At 50.9% G+C, this 22,279-nt stretch overlaps 1 protein-coding gene across 1 annotated transcript in view; it reads right to left on the bottom strand.

Annotated features, from left to right (window-relative positions):
* Positions 1-440: 440 nt before the first annotated feature.
* The window catches only part of LOC116785622 (dysferlin-like), a 62,705-nt gene continuing 40,866 nt past the window's right edge, over positions 441-22,279 (bottom strand). The window contains exons 20-30 of the mRNA XM_032685451.1: positions 19,076-19,174; positions 17,110-17,238; positions 15,994-16,149; positions 13,430-13,521; positions 11,410-11,580; positions 10,905-11,047; positions 5,419-5,558; positions 2,929-3,017; positions 1,834-1,929; positions 560-701; positions 441-482 (exon numbers count right to left, since the gene is read on the bottom strand). Coding sequence (XP_032541342.1) covers positions 441-482; positions 560-701; positions 1,834-1,929; positions 2,929-3,017; positions 5,419-5,558; positions 10,905-11,047; positions 11,410-11,580; positions 13,430-13,521; positions 15,994-16,149; positions 17,110-17,238; positions 19,076-19,174 — 1,299 coding nt within the window. The remainder of the gene's footprint in view (positions 483-559; positions 702-1,833; positions 1,930-2,928; positions 3,018-5,418; positions 5,559-10,904; positions 11,048-11,409; positions 11,581-13,429; positions 13,522-15,993; positions 16,150-17,109; positions 17,239-19,075; positions 19,175-22,279) is intronic.

Genomic DNA, 22,279 nt, shown 5'->3' with positions numbered 1-22,279 from the left:
GAGGAATCACATCCATTTGTACCTTCCCAAGAGAGGAACTCCCTAGTAGACCAATCTTCCCCCTGAACCCCAAACCAAAGCTTTTCTTCCCATCAGTGGTACATCCCAACCCGTGATCCCCTCAGGAATTTGGAGGCAGCTCCTTCCTTTCCCTCCTCCTTAGCCCGTCTGGGAAGTTCTTGCACAGGAAGACATCCACGATTCCATGGGGGAGGCCAGAGGTTCCCACCCAAGCATCCCCATGGGAACGCCCTCTCCAGACCAACCAAGCCACCCTGAAAGTTCACCTGGAGAGCACTTGGCCACCACTGCACCAACATCCATCCTTGCCCAGCCCAGAGGGGTCTTTCCTGGGCGGATCCACCTCTCCAAACCCCTCCCACAAACCCACCTCTAACTCTGACCCCACCAACCTGGATCCTTTTCCCACAACGGGAGGTTCAAACAACACCATGGCAAAGCTGAGCCTCGCACAGCTCCGGCTGCGAAGGTCCCAGACGCCAATTCCACCCCGGAATTCCCAGGGGAAGGCAGGAATCCCTCCCTGCAGGCCGCTCACCTTCTTCGCCACGTGGCACATCTGCTCGGCCGGCAGGTAGTCAAAGGGGAAGACGAACCTCCAGTTGAAGTTGCCCTCTCCCCCCATGGACCTGTAGTGCACGTCTGTCTTCTGCTTGTTCTCCTCGTGCCCCACCAGCCACCTGCAAAGCACAGACAGAGCCCATGGAAAACCGGGAACGCGCCGAGGATTCGGGAGTTCCCGGCGCAAAGGACGCGAGCGGGAAATGGGATGTTCCCCTCAGCCCTGCTGGGATTCATTTTTCCCAGCTGAGTTCTGCAACTGCTGGAGGTTTTACTCCCCTTTCCAGGGTTTCCAAGGTGCTCCCCACTCTTAGGTCTCTACAGGTCCCTATTGTCATGGGAGCATCCAAGAATTCCAAAGAAAAATGACGTCTTCGAGCAGTTCGGAGCCCAGTGGGGACGTGCCTTCCAAAAAAATGGATCTGTCCATGGAGAGGTTTGGATCCATCCACGGAGAGGGTGGATCCATAGTTGGAGACAGGTGGATCCATACATGGAGAGGTTTGGATCCCTCCAGGGAGAGGATGGATCCATGTCTGGAGGGGGGTGGATACCTCTGTGGAGAGGTTGAATCCATCCATGGAGAGGGGGATCCATAGCTATAGAGGTTTAGAGCTATCCATGGAGAGAGGCGGATATATTATTGGAGAGGTTTGGATCCATCCATGGAGAGGTCTGGATCCGTCCATGGAGAGGTTTGGATCCATCCATGGAGAGGTCTGGATCCGTCCATGGAGAGGTTTGGATCCGTCCATGGAGAGGGTGCATTCATCCATGGACAGGGTGGATCCATTCACGGAGAGATTTGGATCCCTCCGTGGAGAAGTTTGGATCCATCCATGGAGAGGTTTGGATCCCTCCAGGGAGAGGATGGATCCATGTCTGGAGAGGGGTGGATCCATCCATGGAGAGGTCTGGATCCATCCATGGAGAGGGGTGGATCCATCCACGGAGAGGGTGGATCCATCCATGGAGAGGTTTGAATCCATCCATGGAGAGGTTTGGGTCCATCCATGGAGAGATTTGGATCCCTCCATGGAGAGGTTTGGATCCATCCACAGAGAGGGTGGATCCATCATTGGAGAGGTGCAGTGGTTCATCCCAGCAGGATTCACATCCATCCCAGCAGGATCCAGGTCCATCCCAGCAGGATCCGTGCCCACCCCCGCCATGTTGCTCCCAGACCGGTTTTCCCCCTTTCCCCGCTGTTCCCACTCCGGACTCCAGGCTCCCCGGGGTGGAAGGACTGACCCTTTGACGTAGATGTCGCTCATCTTCTCCCCGGTGATGCTCAGGTCGTCCAGGATCACGTCCCTGGTGTTCCAGATGATGCAGCGCAGGTAGAACCTGGAGAACCCGGAGAACCCGGGAACAGCCGGCGTGAGCGGGTGGGAAACTCAGTCCCTTCCCACCCGGGCAGCCAATCCTGCCAGGAGCTGTCATTCCCTGGGGATGATCCCACATGGGAAGGTGAATCCCATCCCACCTGGGCAGCCGGTCCTGCCACCAGCCATCATTCCCTGGGGAATGATGATCCCACATGGGAACCTCAGTCCCTTCCCACCCGGGCAGCCAATCCTGCCATGAGCTGTCATTCCCTGGGGACAATCCCACATGGGAAGATGAATCCCTTCCAACCCGGGCAGCCGGTCATGAGCCATCATTTCCTGGAGATGATCCCATATGGGAACCTCAATCCCATCCCACCCAGGCAGCCGGTCCAGCCACCATCCGTCATTCCCTGGGAAAGATCCCACATGGGAACCTCAGTCCCACCCCACCCAGGCAGCTGGTCCTGCCACCAGCTGCCATTCCCTGGGAATGATCCCACATGGGAAGGTGAATTCCATCCCATCCGGGCAGCCAATCCTGCCATGAGCTGTCATTCCCTGGGGATGATCCCACATGGGAATCTCAGTCCCATCCCACTCGGGCAGCCAGTCATGAGCCATCATTCCCTGGGGATGATCCCACGTGGGAACTTCAGTCCCTTCCCACCCAGTCCTGCCATCAGCCCTCATTCCCTGAGGATGATCCCATGTGGGAATCTCAGTCCCTTCCCACCTGGTCCTGCCATCAGCCATCATTCCCTGGGGATGATTCCACATGGGAAGGTGAATTCCTTCCCACCTGGGCAGCCGGTCCTGCCATGAGCTGTCATTCCCTGGGGATGATCCCACATGGGAACCTCAGTCCCTTCTCACCCGGTCCTGCCATCAGCCATCATTCCCTGGGGATGATCCCACATGGGAAGATGAATCCCACTCCACCCGACACTTCCAAGCCCTCCCAGTTTCCCAAAGAGAAGGGGCTGGATCGTCACCCCCCCGGGAAGTGCCCAGTTACCTCTTGGCTTTGCGGGGGCTGATGTTGAAAGGGGGCCCCGGATGTCCCAGGGATTTGGGGAACAGATCCACCCACATCTGCAGCTTTCCCTGCGGGGAGAGAACAATCCATGAAGCACGAGGAGCCTCCAAGCTCCATCACCTCGGTGACAACCAGAGCGGGGGGAGAGAGAATCCCACGTGCTCTGGAATTCCTTCGATGAGAGGGAAGGATTCCCTCATGGAAAAGTGTCCTTAAATATGATATTACAAGTATTTTATTGTGGGGATGGATTGGAAGTCCTGTGAGGAGCATCCAAGGGAGCTGGGGGGGCTCAGCCTGGAGAAAAGGAGGCTCAGGGGGGACCTTCTGGATCCCTAAAATTCCCTGGGAGGAGGTTGGAGCCGGGGGGATTCGGGCTCTGCTCCCAGGGAACAAGAGACAGGAGGAGAGGGAACGGCCTCCAGCTGTGCCAGGGGAGGCTCAGGTTGGACATCAGGAGGAATTTCCCCCTGGAAAGGGTGGTGAGGCCTTGGCAGGGGCTGCCCAGGGAGGTTTGGAGTGCCCAGCCCTGGAGGTGTCCCAGGAAGGCCTGGATGTGGCACTCAGTGCTCTGGGCTTTGATCAGTCACAGGTTGGACCTGATGAACTTGGAGGGCTTTTCCAACCTCAGTGACTCCGGGATTCTGGGATTCTCTGATTCCATGAACCATGGAAAGTGGAAAGTGCTCTTTGTACTTTCAGGATTTGACCTAAAAATGACTTATTTTCAACCCGCAACATTTTCACCCCCTGAGTTTCCTGAATCTCATTTGCCACCCTCTTAAGGGAACAAAGGACAGGAGGAGAGGGAACGGCCTCAGGCTGTGCCAGGGGAGGCTCAGGTTGGACATCAGGAGGAATTTCCTCCTGGAAAGGGTGACCATGCCTTGGCAGGGGCTGCCCAGGGAGGTTTGGAGTGCCCAGCCCTGGAGGTGCCCATGGAATGACAGGAGGTGGCACTCAGTGCTCTGGGCTGGGGGACAGGGTGGGGATGGGGCACAGGGGGGATCCATGGGCTGGGAGGGCTTTTCCAGCCTCTGGGATCCTGGGAGGAGGATTCTGCACCAGGACTGGGAGATCAGAAACGACTTTTCCATCAGAAATGTAAAATTAAAATTGAAATGGTAAAAAAATGAATAAAAACAAATAAATATAAAATCAAATGGAACGGAATAAAATAAAGATAATAAAATAGAATAATATAAAAGAGAATAAAATAAAATACTATAAAATAAAAGAGAATATAAGAAAATAAAATATAAAATAAAAATAAAATAAAGATAAAATAAAATAATATAAAAGAGAATAAAATAAAATAAAATACTATAGAATAAAAGAGAATAGAATAAAATAAAACATATACAAAATAAAGATAAAATTAAAAAAAGATAAAAAAAAGAGAATAAAATAAAATATAATAGAATAAAATAGAATAAAATAAAATATAAAAAATATATAATAAACTAAAAATAGAATAAAGATAATAAAATAGAATAAAATAAAATATAAAAAATATAAAATAAAATAAAGATAAAATAAAGATAATAAAATAGAATAAAATAAAATAAAATTAAATTAAAAATAAAATAAATGAAAATAAAATAGAGATAAAATAAATTAAAGTATAAAAAATATAAAATAAAGATAAAATAAAATAGAATAATATAAAAGAGAATAAAATAAAATAGAATAAAATAAAATAAAATAAAATAAAATAAAAAATATAATATAAAATATAATAAAATAAAATGAAGATAAAATAAAATAAAGAAAAAATAAAATAAAATAAAAATAAATTAAAATAAAATAAAAACAAAATAAAATAAAGATACAGATAAATTTCAAAACATGAGGCACAGCTGCAGGGGGCTGGAATCTGTCCCCCCCTGTCCCATTCCCACCTGAGGGATGCCAGGCTGCAGGGGCTGCAATCCCTGTGCCCCCATTCCCACCTGAGGGATGCCAGGCTGCAGGGGGCTGCAATCCCAATCCCATTCCCACCTGAGGGATGCCAGGCTGCAGGGGGCTGCAATCCCTGTGCCCCCATTCCCACCTGAGGGATACCAGGCTGCAGGGGGCTGCAATCCCAATCCCATTCCCACCTGAGGGATGCCAGGCTGCAGGGGGCTGCAATCCCAATCCCATTCCCACCTGAGGGATGCCAGGCTGCAGGGGGCTGCAATCCCAATCCCATTCCCACCTGAGGGATGCCAGGCTGCAGGGGCTGCAATCCCTGTGCCCCCATTCCCATTCCCACCTGAGGGATGCCAGGCTGCAGGGGCTGCAATCCCTGTGCCCCCATTCCCATTCCCACCTGAGGGATGCCAGGCTGCAGGGGGCTGCAATCCCATTCCCATTCCCACCTGAGGGATGCCAGGCTGCAGGGGCTGCAATCCCAATCCCATTCCCTCCTGAGGGATGCCAGGCTGCAGGGGGCTGCAATCCCAGTCCCCCCATTCCCATTCCCACCTGAGGGATGCCAGGCTGCAGGGGGCTGCTCAGCCGCCGCGTCTCCACGTGCTCGGGCACCAGCCCCTGGTGCCGCAGTGCCAGCAGTGCCAGCCGCTCCTCCACCGGCCCCAGGTGCGGGTTCGGGGCCTTCCCGTCCTCTGCCAAGGGCAAAGAGCAGCGTCAGTCCCGCGGGGGAGGCTTTGGGATGGCTTTGGTGTGGCTTTGGGGTGGCTTTGGGGTGGCTTTGGGACGGCCCAGGGATCACCAGCAGCCCCGGGGAAGCCGGGGCGAGCAGGAGGGGCAGAGCCTCCGTTCCCAAATCCATCACCACAACCCCCCCTGGGCACAGCTGGGCCACCCCACGGGCAAGTCTCATTCCCATGCCCTTCTCCCATGAGCAAACCCCCCCCAGATGGGAGAGGGACCTGCTGGGAGCCTCGTGCAACCACCCCAAACCAGGGCAGGGGGACAGCACAAGGACCAGGTTGAGGGACATGGAAAGGAGACCCCAGGCTTGGATCCCACTCCGGGGTCCAGGGCTCCTAAAGCCACAGAAATTGGGGTGCAGGGTCCCCAGCAGCCCCCCAGCCCACACTGCTGCCCTGCTGACATTCCCACTCCCACCAGAGGGTTATCCCATCATTCCAACCCATCCAGGATCTTCAGCTGGGCAGAGGAATGAGCTCCCAAGGGGATCCCATTTCTTCTCTGCTGGGTTGGGGATGAAAGACAGAAAGGAGGGGGGGAGGAAGGCCATGGAGACACCACCAGCAGAGCTTGGGGGCTGATCCTGCTTCCTCTTCCATCCCAGTCCCTGCTCCACCCCTCCCTGCTCCCACTGGGATATCTGTGGTCCTTCAAGGAAAGGGGTCAGGACGTGGCAGCCACGGTGAATAAAGACCTGGAAGCATCTCCTGCTACTCACCTGCTCCACCATCCATCCATCCATCCATCCACTCACCCATCCATCCATCCATCCATCCATCCATCCATCCACTCACCCATCCATGCACCCACCCATCCTCCCATCCATCCACCAATCCATCCACCCATCCATCCATCCATCCATCCATCCACCCATCCCTCCATCCACCAATTCATCCACCCACCCATCCATCCATCCATGCACCCATCCATCCTCCCATCCATCCATTCACCTCTCCACCCACCCACCCATCCACCCACCCATCCACCCATCCACCCACCCATTTATTCACCCATCCATCCACTCATCCATCCACCCACCCATCCACCCATCCATCCATCCATCCATCCACCCATCAATCCATCCATCCACCCATCCACCCATCCCTCCATTCATCCACCCATCCCTCCATCCATCCACCCATCCATCCTCCCATCCATCCATTCACCTCTCCACCCACCCATCCATCCATCCACCCATCCATCCATTTATCCACCCATCCATCCCTCCCTCCCTCCCTCCATCCATCCATCCCTCCCTCCCATCCTCTCATCCATCCATCCCTCCCTCCATCCATCCATCCATCCTCCCATCCTCCCATCCACTCACCCACCCATCCATCCATCCACCCATCAATCCATCCATCCATCCATCCATCCATCCATCCATCCATCCACCCACCCACCCATCCATCCTCCCATCCATCCCTCCAATCCATCCCTCCATCCATCCATTCATCCCTCCAATCCATCCCTCCATCCATCCATTCATCCCTCCAATCCATCCCTCCATTCTCCCATCCACCCATCCAGGCAGTTGGGTGGCCAACCTGTCCTTGGCTGAGCCTGCTCCAGCCTCCCCATCCCATTCCATGATTCCATAACAGTTGGACAGGATGAGCTATCCCTGGCAGGGGCTGCCCAGGGAGGTGGTGGAGTCCCCACCCCCGGAGGTGTCCAAGGAATGACGGGATGTGACACGTGGACAAGGTGAGGATTGGCCGGATTGGACTCAATGCCCTCGGAGCTCTTTTCCAACCTTAACGATCCTGGGATTTCATGATCCCAAAGCTCTTTCCCAGCCTAAAAGATTCCCTGGTTCCACGAATCCAAGCTGGATGATTCCACAAGCACCCCTGGGCCAGGCTGGGGAGGGAGCAGGACCTCACCCCAACCCCGCTGCCCTTCCAGGACCTTGGGCACGAAACGCTATCCCATAAACGTTATCCCATAAATGCCATCCCATAAACGCTATCCCATAAACGCCATCCCATAAACACCATTCCAGCTCTGCCAGACCCAGGTGACACATCCCAGCTCCTTTCCTGGCAGAGTGCTTCCCTCCAGCCGTCTGGGCTCCATCCCAGCCATTCCCAGGCACTGGGAAGCTGGAGTGTGCACACAGGGGGGTGCTGGGACCGGGGGGGGGCAACCGGCCCCCCTCGGGAACTACAGCTGGGAATTGTGGGATGAGGGGCCAGGGAGTGGGATGAGGGGCTGGGGGGGTGTGGGATGAAGGCTGAGGGGTGGGATGAGGGGCCAGGAGGTGTGGGATGAAGGGCTGGGGGGTTGTGACATGAGGGCTGGAGGGGTGTGGGATGAAGGGTGAGGGGTGGGATGGGGCTGGGGGGGGTATGGGATGAAGGGTGAGAGTTGTGGGATGAGAGTCAGGGGGTGTGGGATGAGGGAACAGGGGGGTTGTGGGATGGGGGGCTGTGGGATGAAGGGTCGGGGGGCTGTGGGATGAGGGGCTGGGGGGGTGTGGGATGAAGGCTGGGGGGTGGGATGAGGGGCCAGGAGGTGTGGGATGAAGGGTTGGGGGGTTGTGACATGAGGGCTGGAGGGGTGTGGGATGAGGGAACAGGGGGGTTGTGGGATGGGGGCCTGTGGGATGAAGGGTCAGGGGGCTGTGGGATGAAGGCTGGGGGTTCTGGGATGAAGGACCGGGAGAGTGGTGGGATGAGGGGCTGGGGGAGTTGTGGGATGAGGGGCCGGGGGGGTGAGATGAGGGTTGGGGGGTGGGATGAGGGGCTGGGGGGGGTGGGATGAGGGTCAGGGGGTGTGGGATGAGGGGCTGGGGGGGGTGGGATGAGGGTCAGGGGGTGTGGGATGAGGGGCTGGTGGTGTTGTGGGATAAGGGTGCAGGGGGGCTGTGGGATGAGGGAACAGGGGCGTTGTGGGATTTGGGGCTGTAGGAGGAAGGGTCGGGGGGCTATGGGATGAGGCGTTGGGGGGTGGGGGATGAGGGGTTGGGGGGTGTGGGATGAGGGGTTGGGAGCTGTGGGATGAGGGGTTGGGGGGCTGTGGGATGAGGCACTGGGGGCTGTGGGATGAGGCATTGGGGGGTGTGGGATGAGGCATTGGGGGGTGTGGGATGAGGCATTGGGGGGTGTTGGATGAGGCATTGGGGGCTGTGGGATGAGGCATTGGGGGGTGTTGGATGAGGGGTTGGGGGGTGTGAGATGAGGAGTGGGGGGCTGTGAGACGAAGGGTCGAGGGGGTGTGGGATGAGGGGTGGGGGGCTGTGAGATGAGGGGCTGGTGGTGTTGTGGGATGAGTGGCCAGGGGGTGTGGGATGAGGGTCGAGGGGTGTGGGATGAGGGGCTGGGGGTTCTGGGATGAGGGGCTGGGGGTTCTGGGATGAGGGGCTGGGGGTTCTGGGATGAAGGACCGGGAGAGTAGCGGGATGAGGGGCCAGGGGGTGTGGGATGAGGGTTGTGGGGTTGTGGGATGAAGGCTGAGGGGTGGGATGAGAGGCCAGGGGGTTGTGGGATGAGGGATCAGGGGGTGTCAGATGAGGGTCGTGGGGTGTGGGATGAGGGGTTGGTGGTGTAGTGGGATGAAGGGTGGGGGTTGTGGGATGAGGGGCCAGGGGGTGCGGGATGAGGGTTGGGGGGTGTGGGATGAGGGGCTAGGGGTTCTGGGATGAAGGACCAGGAGAGTGGTGGGATGAGGGTCGGGGGGGTTGTGAGATGAGGGGCTGGTGGTGTTGTGGGATGAAGGGTGGGGCTTGTGGGATGAGGGGCTGGGGGTTCTGGGATGAAGGACCGGAAGAGTGGTGGGATGAGGGGCCGGGGGGGTTCTGGGATGAGAGGCTGGCAGTGTTGTGGGATGAGGGGCTGGGGGGACTGTGGGATGAAGGGTGGGGGTTGTGGGATGAGGGGCTGGGGGGGCTGTGGGCTGAGGGGCTGGGGGAGTGTGGGCTGAGGGGCCAGGGGCTGTGGGATGAGGGGTTGGGGGAGCTGTGGGCTGAGGGGCTGGTGGTGTTGTGGGATGAGGGGCTGGGGGGACTGTGGGATGAAGGGTGGGGGTTGTGGGATGAAGGGTGGGGGTTGTGGGCTGAGGGGCTGGTGGTGTTGTGGTCTGAGGGGCTGGGGCAGACGCTTGTAAAAGCCCTGCTGTGGTTTCCTGGCCCAGCCCAGCCCAGCTCACAGCTGGTTCCCAGATCTCCTCCAGGTCAAGCTCCACACTTTGTTCTGCTCTTTGAACTCGCTGCCATTAAAGCAGAGGAAGGTGAAAGGCAGGGGGTGGCATGGGGGGGGACCTGCTGCTCCAACACCTCCCCAGCCCCAGCTGAAAACCCCCTGCTGCCTTCCTCCTCTTCCTCCTCCTCCTCCTCTTCCTCCTCCTCCTCTTCTTCGTCCTTCTTAGGGAAAACCAGGAATTTAGACCTTGATTCCCAAGAGCAGGAGAGGGATCAGCGCTGGGTTGTGCCTTGTTTTGTGCCTCTGACGACCCCCTTGATGGGGTGGCCCCAATACTGCCACAATAAAATTTGTCATGGGATACTGGGAAGGAATTCCTGGCTGGGAGGGTGGGGAGGCCCTGGCATAAATTTCCCAGAGGAGCTGTGGCTGTCCCTGGATCCCTGGAAGTGTCCAAGGCCAGGCTGGAGCAACCCGGGTTGGTGGGAGGTGTCCCTGCCCATGGTTAAACGGGATGATCTTTGAGGTTCCTTCCCACCCAAACCATTCCATGATCCCCCCAGGGCCTAAACACCCCTTTGATGCCTTAAAGCAGAGTTTTCTCACAGAGGCAACTCCTGCCCCAAGGGGGTGTGGGTCAGAGGGGCACGAGGTGATGCCCAGGGTGGTCAAAGGGTCAGTGCTGGGGTGGGTTTTGTGCAAACAAGAAAACACCTCCCCAGGCCTCAGAGATACTCCCAGATAGGGCAGAGGTTGGTTTTGCCCTTCCAGCTGCCCCCTGAGCCCTGAGGGGATCCCTGGGCACTGTGTGTGTGATCCTGTCTCCATCTAGTGACCCAAAACGAGATTCCAATGGCACAGCTGCTCCTCCAGCAGCTGGAACATCAGGCTGGAGCTTCTCAGCCCAGGATGGACTTCAGAGCTCCCGCAGCCCAGGGAAGTCACCCAAGGTCAATGTTCCCAGGGCTGCACTGCAGGTCTGGGTTCGATCCCAGGGTTTGGGGCACGGCCAAGCCTGGGAATGGTGCAGATCCAAGCTGGACAGTGAGGTGGGGAGGATGGGGATGTGCCCACCAACCTGCTCTGGCCTCCAGCTCCACCCCTTGCTCTGGATAAAGGAAACTCCGCTATCCCAGAAGATCCCAGTGCCCTTACCCTGCTCAGACAGGACGTACTCCTGATCCCTGAAGATGATCCGGTCGGATTTGTAGGTGGGAGCCTTGTAGTTGTGCTGCAGGGAGAAGAGGTGGAGCAGCTGGGAAGGGCGGAGCTGGTCCCGCCACTGGTTGGGCCCGGAGCTGAAACCGAACAGGACCACGGACTTATGGAATGGGTTGGGTTGGAAAGACCTTCAAAACCACCCAGTTCCAGGGGCAGGGGACACCTTCCACCATCCCAGGTCACTCCAACCAGGTCCTGGACACTCCCAGGGACGGGGTATCACCAACTCCCCCGGGCAGGCTGTGCAAGGGGAGCGTCCCCAGCACGGTGTGACCGGGAGACGCCGGGGGGGTGACGGGATCTCCCCGAGGATTTCCAGGTTATTTGCCCCATTTGGGGCTCCTGGAGGAGAACCAGCACTGGGGGAAGTGCAGCCCCGGGCAGGTGCCCCTGGGACCCCCCTGGTGCCCCCCCAGAGCCCCCCAGCCCCAGTACCCACACGCAGTAGGTCTGGGGCAGCCCGCAGCGCGCCCCGTAGCGCGACAGGAACCGGTTCTCCAGGTCGATGACGGTCTCCCCGATCTTCTCGTCCTTGGACAGCAGGTCGTAGTCGTACAGGGCCACCCGCAGGTCCTTCTCCAGGGGCAGGGTGCAGCTCAGCTCGAACATCCTGCACGGGGTGGGAGACATGGATGGGACGGGGGAGACCCTGGGAGGGACCCACTCCCCATCCCAACACCCCAGTGGGATGGATCCACTCCCATCCCAACACCCCAGTGGGAATGGACATGGACCCACTCCCCATCCCAACACACCAGTGGGATGGACCCACATCCTATCCCAACACACCAGTGGGAATGGACCCACTCCCCATCCCTATACACCAGTGGGAATGGATCCACTCCCCATCCCAACACCCCAGTGGGAATGGGAATGGACCCACTCTCCATCCCAACACCCCAGTGCCAGTGGGATGGATCCACTCCCATCCCAACACACCAATGGGATGGATCCACTCCCCATCCCAACACCCCAGTGGGAATGGACCCACTCTCCATCCCAACACACCAGTGCCAGTGGGATGGATCCACTCCCATCCCAACACACCAATGGGATGGATCCACTCCCCATCCCAACACCCCAGTGGGAATGGACCCACTCTCCATCCCAACACCCCAGTGCCAGTGGGATGGATCCACTCCCATCCCAACACACCAATGGGATGGATCCACTCCCCATCCCAACACACCAATGGGATGGATCCACTCCCATCCCAACACACCAATGGGATGGACCCACTCCTCATCCCAACACACCAGTGGGATGGACCCACTCCTCATCCCAACACACCAGTGGGATGGACCCACTCCCCATCCCAACACATCAGTGGGATGGACCCACTCCCCATCCCAACACCCCAGTGCCAGTGGGATGGATCCACTCCCCATCCCAACACACCAATGGGATGGACCCACTCCCCATCCCAACACACCAGTGCCAGTGGGATGGATCCAATCCCCATCCCAACACACCAGTGGGATGGATCCACTCCCCATCCCAACACACCAGTGCCAGTGGGATGGATCCACTCCCATCCCAACACACCAATGGGATGGATCCACTCCTCATCCCAACACCCCAGTGCCAGCAGGATGGACCCACTCCCCATCCCAACACCCAACAGTGCCAGGGCTGTGTCATGTTGGCTCAGTTTATCATGGAATCATGGAATGGGTTGGGTTGGGAGGGACCTAAAAGCTCATCCAGTTCCATGGGCAGGGACACCTTCCACTCTCCCAGGTTGCTCCAACCTGGCCTTGGACACTCCCAGGGATCCAGGGGCAGCCACAGCTTCTCTGCCCAACCTGGGACAGGGGCTCCCCACCCTCTCAGCCAGGAGTTTCATCCCAATATCCCATCTAAACCCTGTCCATCCAGCTTTTCTGGGAAGGTGTCACTGGCAGCCTGAACTGGCAGGAACTGCCTCAGGAAACCATGTTTATGGATAACTCTTTTCCACGGAATCCCATTTGGAGGTGTCCTGTCCCACGGTCCCAAACAGGTCTCCATCCATCCCATTTTTCCTCCAGACATGGAACCAAATTCCCTAAACCAGGAGCAGAAGTTCCCTGGACTCCCCCTACCACCGGTGGGACCGGGATTATTCCTCCACGAGGGAATTCCAGGTCTAAACATCCCTCCTGGTGCATCCATGGATGACGGAGCAGACCCAGCTCCACAGCTCGGAATTCCCAGGGAGAAGATGAACAAGAGCCAAGGGAATCATGGAATGGTTTGGATGGGAGGAACCTTAAAATCCATTGGATGGGAGGAACCTTAAAATCCATCCCATTCCATGCCCTGCCATGGGCAGGGACACCTTCCACCATCCCAGGTTGCTCCAAGCCTCATCCAGCCTTGAGTGCAGGTTGGAATGGGAAGCTCTGGCTCATCCAGCACAATTCCCTCAGCGTGACACAAAAAAATCCCCTGGATCCCAAAGTGAATCCCAAACTTACTTCCCAAAGACAGGCTCCAGGGTGCAGGGCAGGTAATTCTCCTGGTCGTTGATGGATTTCTTTCCCACGGAAATCTTCACGTAGGGATCGCACTGAGGGGGGGGGGGCAAGAGACAGGGAATCATGGAATGGGGTGGGAAGGACCTTAAATCCCACCCAATCCCATCCTGTGCCAGGATCCATAGACCAGGATGGTCCAAACCCCATCCCTCTCACGGTCCCAGCAACCTTGGAAACTCAGCATTCCTTTAAAAAGGGGTTCAATTGACTCGAGGGCCGGGAAAAAAAAAGTCGGGAAAACGATCCAACTGCACCGAAAAGATTCCACCCGGCTCAGGGTCAGGGATCCTCCATCCCAGCCCTCACCAAAAAAATTCCCTGGAAAAGGCACCCGGGACCAGTTCCTCATAACTTTTCCTGGATTTCCCTTTTCCTGGAGATTTTTTTGTTTTTAAGGAATGGATGGGAAAGCACCAGCCAAGGAATGACACTGGACACCCGGGATTCCCCAGGGGAATTCCCAGCCCGGGGGGGACACTGGGGGTCAAATTTGGGTCAGTTTGGGGGTTTTTGAGTGTGAAAAAAGAGCCTTTTTTCTAGTTATTCTTAATCCCTGGGAGTCACTTACGGGAGATTCCCAAGGGCTGGAAAAACTTCATTCCCAACCCATTTTCAAAAGCCAGGCAGGTTCAAAAGCAGTTTCATTTTCTTCACACATTTTTTTCATGTATTTCATACAGATTTCATGTTTTTCATATTTTTTTTTATATTTCATCTATATTTCATCTATATAAATATTCTTATTTTTCATATATATATTTCATATCTATTTCATATATTTTATATATATAAATTTCTTATTTTTCATATATATATATTTCATATCTATTTCATATATTTTATATATATAAATTTCTTACTTTTCATAATATATTTCATCTCTATTTCATATATTTTATATATATAAATTTCTTATTTTTCATAATATATTTCATATCTATTTCATATATTTTTTATATATAAATTTCTTATTTTTCATATATATATTTCATATCTACTTCACATATTTTATATATATAAATTTTCTTATTTTTCACATATATATATTTCATATCTATTTCATATATTTCATATATATAATATTTTTCATACATTTCTTTTATATATTTAATATATTTCATATCCATATTATTTCCCCTCTATATTTCACATCTCTTTCCTCGCCTATTCAAACATTTCCCGTTGTTTTCCTTAACTTTTTCCCTGTTTTCCAGTCGGAACAAAAACAGTTAAAAAGGACCTTTCCCTGAGATATATTTTTTTTTGGGGGGGAGGGGGTAAAGTGACCCAAAGTGAACAAAAAAAATAGAATAAGATAGTATAGAATAGAGTAAGATAGTATAGAATAGAATAAAATAAAATAGTGTAGAATAAAATAAAAGAATATAGAATAAAATAAAAGAATATAGAATAAAATAAAATAGTAGAGAAGAAAATAGTATAGAATAAAATAAAATAAAATAAAATAAAATAAAATAAAATAAAACAGTAGAGAAGAAAATAGTATAGAATAAAATAAAATAAAATAGTATAGAATAAAATAAAATAAAATAGTGTAGAATAAAATAAAATAGTGCAGAATAAAATAAATTAAAAAATAAAATAGTATAGAATAAAATAAAATAAAATAAAATAGTAGAGAAGAAAATAGTATAGAATAAAATAAAATAAAATAGTATAGAATAAAATAAAATAAAATAGTGTAGAATAAAATAAAATAGTGCAGAATAAAATAAATTAAAAAATAAAATAAAATAAAATAAAATAAAATAAAATAAAATAAAATAAAATAAAATAGTAGAGAAAAAAATAGTATAGAATAAAATAAAATAAAATAGTATAGAATAAAATAAAATAAAATAGTGTAGAATAAAATAAAATAGTGCAGAATAAAATAAATTAAAAAATAAAATAAAATAAAATAGTAGAGAAGAAAATAGTATAGAATAAAATAAAATAAAATAAAATAGTATAGAATAAAATAAAATAAAATAGTGTAGAATAAAATAAAATAGTGCAGAATAAAATAAATTAAAAAATAAAATAAAATAAAATAGTGTAGAATAAAATAAAATAGTGCAGAATAAAATAAATTAAAAAATAAAATAAAATAAAATAAAATAAAATAAAATAAAATAAAATAAATAAAACAAAATAAAGACCCAATTTCCTTTTGCCTTAAATTTTCCTTCCGCACTGGCAAAGGAATTCCTGGGAAAGAGAGAATTTCGTCGCCCTTTGGCACCAAAATCCCCCCAAAAAACCCGCTAAAAAGCCAAAACTCCTTTCCACATTTGAACTAATCCTACGGAAAAATCCCCGTGGGATGAGGAAGAGCTGGCTCTGGCATCCCCAGAGTTCCAACAGAGGCAGAAAAGAGGGACAGATCCCCGAATTTTAAGCGGAATCGACGGATTTTGGTCGGTTTTAATCAACCTGTCCCAAGATCCCGCCCCCGGAGCCCATTCCCACCGGGATAGCGGGATAGCGGGATACCGGGATACCTTCCCGTTGGAGTCCTTGGGCTGCAGGTCGAAGGCCCTGACGATGTAGACCCGGAGCAGACACTCCTGGAGACCCCGCGCCGGGAGCTGCCGGAACTGCCGGGGCGGCGCCGGCACGCGCGGATCCTCGGGAAGGGGGTAGATCCTGAAGGAACCCTGGGAAGGACACGGGAGTTCAGGAGCGATGGGCGTCCCCAGCGGATGGTGGGACGGATCATGGAATCGTGGGATGGGATGGGTTGGGTTGGGTTGGGTTGGGTTGGGTTGGGTTGGGTTGGGTTGGGTTGGGTTGGGAGGGACCTGAAAGGTCGTCTTGGGCCAGTGTGGGAAGAGACACCGCCCGTTATCCCGGGGGCTCCAACCTCGCCTTGGACACTCCCAGGGATCCAGGGGCAGCCACAGTTTCTCTGGGAATGTCATCCCTGGCCCTCACCACCCCCACAGCCAGGAGTTCCTTCCCAATATCCCACCCAACCCTGCCCTCTGGCAGCTTGAAGCCAGAATGGGTTCATGGAACCATGGAATGGGTTGGGATGGGAGAGACCTTAAATCCCATCCAGTTCCAACCAGGGACACCTCCCACTCTCCCAGGTTGCTCCAACCTGGCCTTGGACACTCCCAGGGATCCAGGGGCAGCCACAGCTTCTCTGGGAAATTCATCTCAGCCCCTCACCACCCTCACAGTCAGGAATTCCTTCCCAATATCCCATCTATCCCTGTCTTCTGGCAGTGGGAAGCCATTCCCTGTGTCCTGTCCCTCCCTCCCTTGTCCCCAGTCCCTCTCCAGCTCTCCTGGAGCCCCTTCAGGCCCTGCCAGGGGCTCTCAGCTCTCCCTGGAGCCTTCTCTTCTCCAGGGGAACCCCCCCAGCTCTCCCAGCCTGGCTCCACAATCCTGGAATGCCTTGGGTTGGAAGGGATTGTAAATCCCACTGATTCCACCCCCTGCCCTGGGCAGGGACACCTTCCTCTCTCCCAGGTTGCTCCAACCCGTCCTTGGACTCTCCCAGTGCTGGGGCAACCGCAGCTCCCGTAATTCCCGGAATCCTGGAACGGTTTGGGTTGGAAGGGCCCTCCCAGCCCCTCCCCGGAATTCCAGGCCTCGGGAGCCGCTCCCACCTTGAACTCCCCCACGACCGAGGGGTCGTCGCTGCAGTCGCGGCTCCGGCCCCGGAGCAGGGGGAAGGTGTGGCAGAAGTCACAGAGGTGCTCGAACTCCTCCACCTCCTCCAGCTCCGCGTCGTAGACCTGCAGGGACACACGGGATGGGGACGAGGCTCCTTCCAACCTCCTCAGGCCCCGGGAAAATCCCCCCCCACGGGGGAAAAAAAATCCCGGGATCTCCCACCCCCGCCGTCCCCCAGGATGGGGATGGAGAGTTTGGTGACCCTACAATAAACACCAGCCCATCACAGAGGGCTCCTTCCAGGGTTTCCCCCCGGAAAAATCCCGCTGGGAACGTTTTCCTTAAGGGCAGGAAAGGTCTTTTCCCCGTTTTAGCCCTGCTGGGGCCTGGGTGTGAAATCCTGCCCGGTTTTCCTCATTCCCAAACAATTCCCAGGGCGGCCTTTCCCCCACCTCCTCGGCCACTTCCAAAGTGGAGATTTCCCGAAGGCAGCAGAGCTTCCAGAGGGGATTTTGCAAAGCAATTTGGATTTTCCAAGTAGGTATTTTTAAAACAATTATATTTATATTTATATTTTTATATAAAATTATATTTTTTAAAAATAATATTTCTATTTATATTTATACATAAAATGTATTTTAAAACAATAATATTTATATATAAATTATATTTTCAATGGTAATATTTATGTTTACATTTATGTATAAACTATATTTTAAAACAATAATATTTATATTTATATATAAATTATATTTTAAAACTATAATATTTACATATAAATTATATTTTTAAACAATAATATTTATATTTATATATAAAATTACATTTTTAAAACAATAATATTTTTATTTATATATAAATTTTATTTTAAAACAATAATATTAATATTTATATATAAATATATTTTAAAACAATAATATTTATATTTATATTTATAATATATTTTAAAACAATAATATTTATATTTATATATTAAAATTATATTTTAAAACAATAATATTTATATTTAGAATATCTTTTTTAACAAAAATATTTATATTTATATATAAAATATCTCTTAAAACAATAATATTTATATTTTAGATATTATTTTAAACAATAATATTTATACTTATATATAATTATATTTTTTAAACAATTATATTTATATTTACATATAAAATATATTTTGAAACAATAATATTTATATTTATATATAAAATATGTTTTTAAAACAACACTTACCTTTAAAACAGTATTTGATTTTTTAAACAATATCTATTTTTAAAACAACACTTACCTTTAAAACAGCATTTTATTTTAAAACAATATATATTTTTAAAACAATCTTTACCTTTAAAACAATATTTTACTTTAAAAACAATCTCTATTTTTAAAACAATACTCATCTTTAAAACACAACTTATTTTAAAAACAATATCTATTTTTAAAACAATACTTACCTTTAAAACAGTATTTTATTTTTAAAACAATATCTATTTTTAAAACAACACTTACCTTTAAAACACTATTTATTTTAAAAACAATATATATTTTTAAAACAATCTTTACCTTTAAAACAGTATTTTACTTTAAAAACAATATATATTTTTAAAACCATACTCATCTTTAAAACACAACTTATTTTAAAAACAATATATATAGTTTTAAAACAATACTTATCTTTAAAACACTATTTATTTTAAAAACAATCTCTATTTTTAAAACAATACTTACCCTTAAAACAGTATTTTACTTTAAAAACAATATTTTTAAAACCATACTCATCTTCAAAACACAACTTATTTTAAAACCAACGCGCATTTTTAAAACCAACATCCATTCGGAAAATATTCCGGTTTTTTCCCCCCTCGGGGCAACGTTTCATTTTTTTTTTTTTTTTTCCTAAGCCCAAAAATTCCCCCCAAAAATTCCTGGAGCGCGAGATCCAAGGAGCCGGAAGTGCGGGAATCCGCTCACCTTCAGGGTGTCAAAGCCCTTCTCCAGGTAGGAGCCGCATTTTTCCCTCTCTCCTACGGAAGCATAAAACTTGCTCCACCAGTCGATGAACTCTTCCTCCTGCAGCAGATCCCAGAGTTCCTCAGCTCCAAGGAAAGATCCCAAATTCCCGGAGCTGAGCTCCCGCGCCGACCCCAACGCCGGGGGTTGGATCCCCCGCCGGGAGCTCCTCCAGCCCCCATTCCCGGGGGGATTTGGGGGATTCTCCCGGCCCAAATCCGCGAACCTTCTCCTGGCGGGATGGTTCTCCTCGGGAGGGCAAAGTGGAGCTCCCAGGAAAACGACGGGAGCGTTTTTAGGGAGATTCCGGCCCTTTGGAAGGTGGTTTTCCCGGGATTCTCCGGGCGGGACCGCGCAGGGAATGGGACCGAACGGACTCCGGCGCCGAGACTTTTGGGGACAGGGATTGACTTCCTGGTTGTGCCCCAGCACCACCCAACCCCCTCCATCCCGACACAGCCCGGGGGGAAGGAAGAAATCCATCCAATCCCAATCCAGACATTCCCACGAAAAATTAAGGACAAAACCCTCTTCCCACGATATCAGGCCGAAAAGCAGGAAAATCCCACCCAGTTTCACCTCCCGCCAGCAAGGACCAGTTGCCTCATTCCCTGGGCAAACCATTCCAGCCCCGAGGATGCTGCTCCGAGAGGAAAACCGCGGATTTTCCAAGAATCCCATTTTTTAAATGCCTAAAGCAAAGCCGGAGGGGCTTTGCCTGCGATCCACGAAACGTTCCCACGAAACATTCCCGCAAAACAACGATGCCTGATTCTAGAAGGCCACAGAATTCCAGACCAACGCAGGAATTACACCAGAGGTTTCCTGGAATTCTGTTTGAAGCCAGTGCTGCGGGATTTCACTGGGACAGACGTTGGATTTCATGGGAATATCACACAAATTAACTCCTTTTTTATTTTTTTTTTGGAAAATCTGAATTTGCCTTCCATGATTTCCCCCGGTTTAGTGTTTGAAAAGCTCCTCTTGGAGCATCGTGGCTTTCCTGGGACGTTCCCCCGGGGATTCCAAGGAAAGCACTTGGATTCATCCCAGGACTTACCCACGGGATCTTCTGCAGCCCCAAGGAAAGAGAGGGGGGGGGAAAGATTTTAGTGGATTTTTACGGAGGTCACGACAAAAAAAACGGGAGGAATTAAAAAAGGGAGGGAAGGGGAGCAGCTGGAATGTTAATAGGGAAGGGTAGGAATCCGTTTGGGAATGGGGCGGGCAGGGAGAGCAATGGATCCACCACGCCAAGGATGGACTGAGGGATTTCATGGAGCGACCAAGGGGGGCCCAAATCCCCTCCAGGGATCCCAGATTCATTCCCAGCTATCCCAAATCCCCTCCAGGGATCTCAAATTCCATCCCAGGGATCCCAAATCACCTCCAGGGATCTCAAATCCCTTGCAGGTATCCCAAAGTCCCTCCAGGGATCCCAAATTCCCTCTCAGGGATCTCAAATCCCCTCCAGGGATCCCAAATTCCATCCCAGGTCTCCCAAATCACCTCCAGGGATCTCAAATCCCTTGCAGGGATCCCAAATTCCCTCCAGGGATCCCAAATTCCCTCTCAGGGATCCCAAATCCCCTCCAGGGATCCCAAATCACCTCCAGGGATCCAAGATTCCCTCTCAGGGATCCCAAATCACCTCCAGGGATCTCAAATTCCATCCCAGGTATCCCAAATCACCTCCAGGGATCCCAAATTCCCTCCCAGGTATCCCAAATCACCTCCAGGGATCCCAAATTCCCTCCCAGGTATCCCAGATCACCTCCAGGGATCTCAAATTCCCTCTCAGGGATCCCAAATTCCCTCCCAGGTATCCCAAATCACCTCCAGGGATCTCAAATTCCCTCTCAGGGATCCCAAATCCCCTCCAGGGATCCCAAATTCCCTCTCAGGGATCCCAAATCACCTCCAGGGATCCCAAATTCCCTCTCAGGGATCCTAAATCCCCTCCAGGGATCCCAGATTCATTCCCAGCTATCCCAAATTCCCTCCAGGGATCCCAAATTCCCTCTCAGGGATCCCAAATCCCCTCCAGGGATCCCAAATTCCCTCCAGGCAGTCAAAATTCCCTCCAGGCAGCTAAAACTCCCTCGAGATTCCCAAATCACCTCTGGAAAGCCAAAGTTACCTCGGGACACCCAAAATTCCCTCAGTACAGCCCAAATCGCCTCCAGGTATCCCAAATTCCCTCCAGAGAGCCAAAAATCCCCCTGGGATATCCCAAATCACCTCCAGGTATCCCAAATTCCCTCCAGGGAGCCAAAACTCCCTCCAAGTATCCCCAAACCCCTTCCAGGTAGTCAAAATTCCCCTGGGATAGCCAAAATTCCCTCAGGATATCCCAAATCACCTCCAGTGGTTTATCCTGGACACAGCCCAGAGGGTCTCCAGGTCGGGATCTGTTCCCTGAGCCTGGAGCAGGTGGCTGAGGGACCTCCTGCATTCCCTCTCCAGCTTTTCCATGGATCCCACGGGATCAACCCCCGGCTGATCACAAATTTAAGCCCAAGGGATCGAAGCCTCCAATTTGAGCTTGGAAAGGAGCTCCTCCAGACCTGGAAGTGAGTTATCCAGAGGTTTCCTGCCTCCCCATCCCTGTCCCCTCTCCCGGAGCAGGGATCACCACGAGGTGGGCTGGCACCTTTATCCCAATTCTCCCAGGCTGGAATCATGATCCCAAACGTTTTCCCGCTCACTACTGGGATAAAAGTCCAGGTCTTTCCAGCTCCAGGGAGTCCAGCTTTGGAATTCTCTGCTAACATGGGAAAATCCACCTTTAACAAGGGATCAGAGGGATGATCCAGGATTATTTCACCAGCGGGACCAGCTCAGCAGTTTTCCAGGGAAAGGGAAGCAGCAGAGCCCCTTCCAGGGGGGAAATCCCAAAGACAGGAATATCTTATGGCCAAAAGCTTCCAGAAATACAGAAATTCCAGTATTATTTTTTTTAATGACTTAAATCCCCAGAATTCCCCAGCGGGTTGAAATTCCTGGGATTGTGGTTTGGGCACATCCAGGGCACTCAGGGAACGTGCTGAGTTTCCATGGAGTGGGGAAACCTCGGGGGAACCCCTGAGGTTCCTCAGACGGGGCCTTGAGGATCCCTGGATCAGGGCTTGGGATCAGCAGAGCCATCGGCTGCCTCATCCCTTG

The sequence above is a fragment of the Chiroxiphia lanceolata genome, chromosome 4 (genome assembly GCF_009829145.1).
Source record: "Chiroxiphia lanceolata isolate bChiLan1 chromosome 4, bChiLan1.pri, whole genome shotgun sequence".
Classification (NCBI taxonomy): Eukaryota; Metazoa; Chordata; class Aves; order Passeriformes; family Pipridae; genus Chiroxiphia; species Chiroxiphia lanceolata.
The sequence above is the reverse complement of the archived record's forward strand: the minus strand, read 5'-3'. Positions and strand labels throughout refer to the sequence as shown.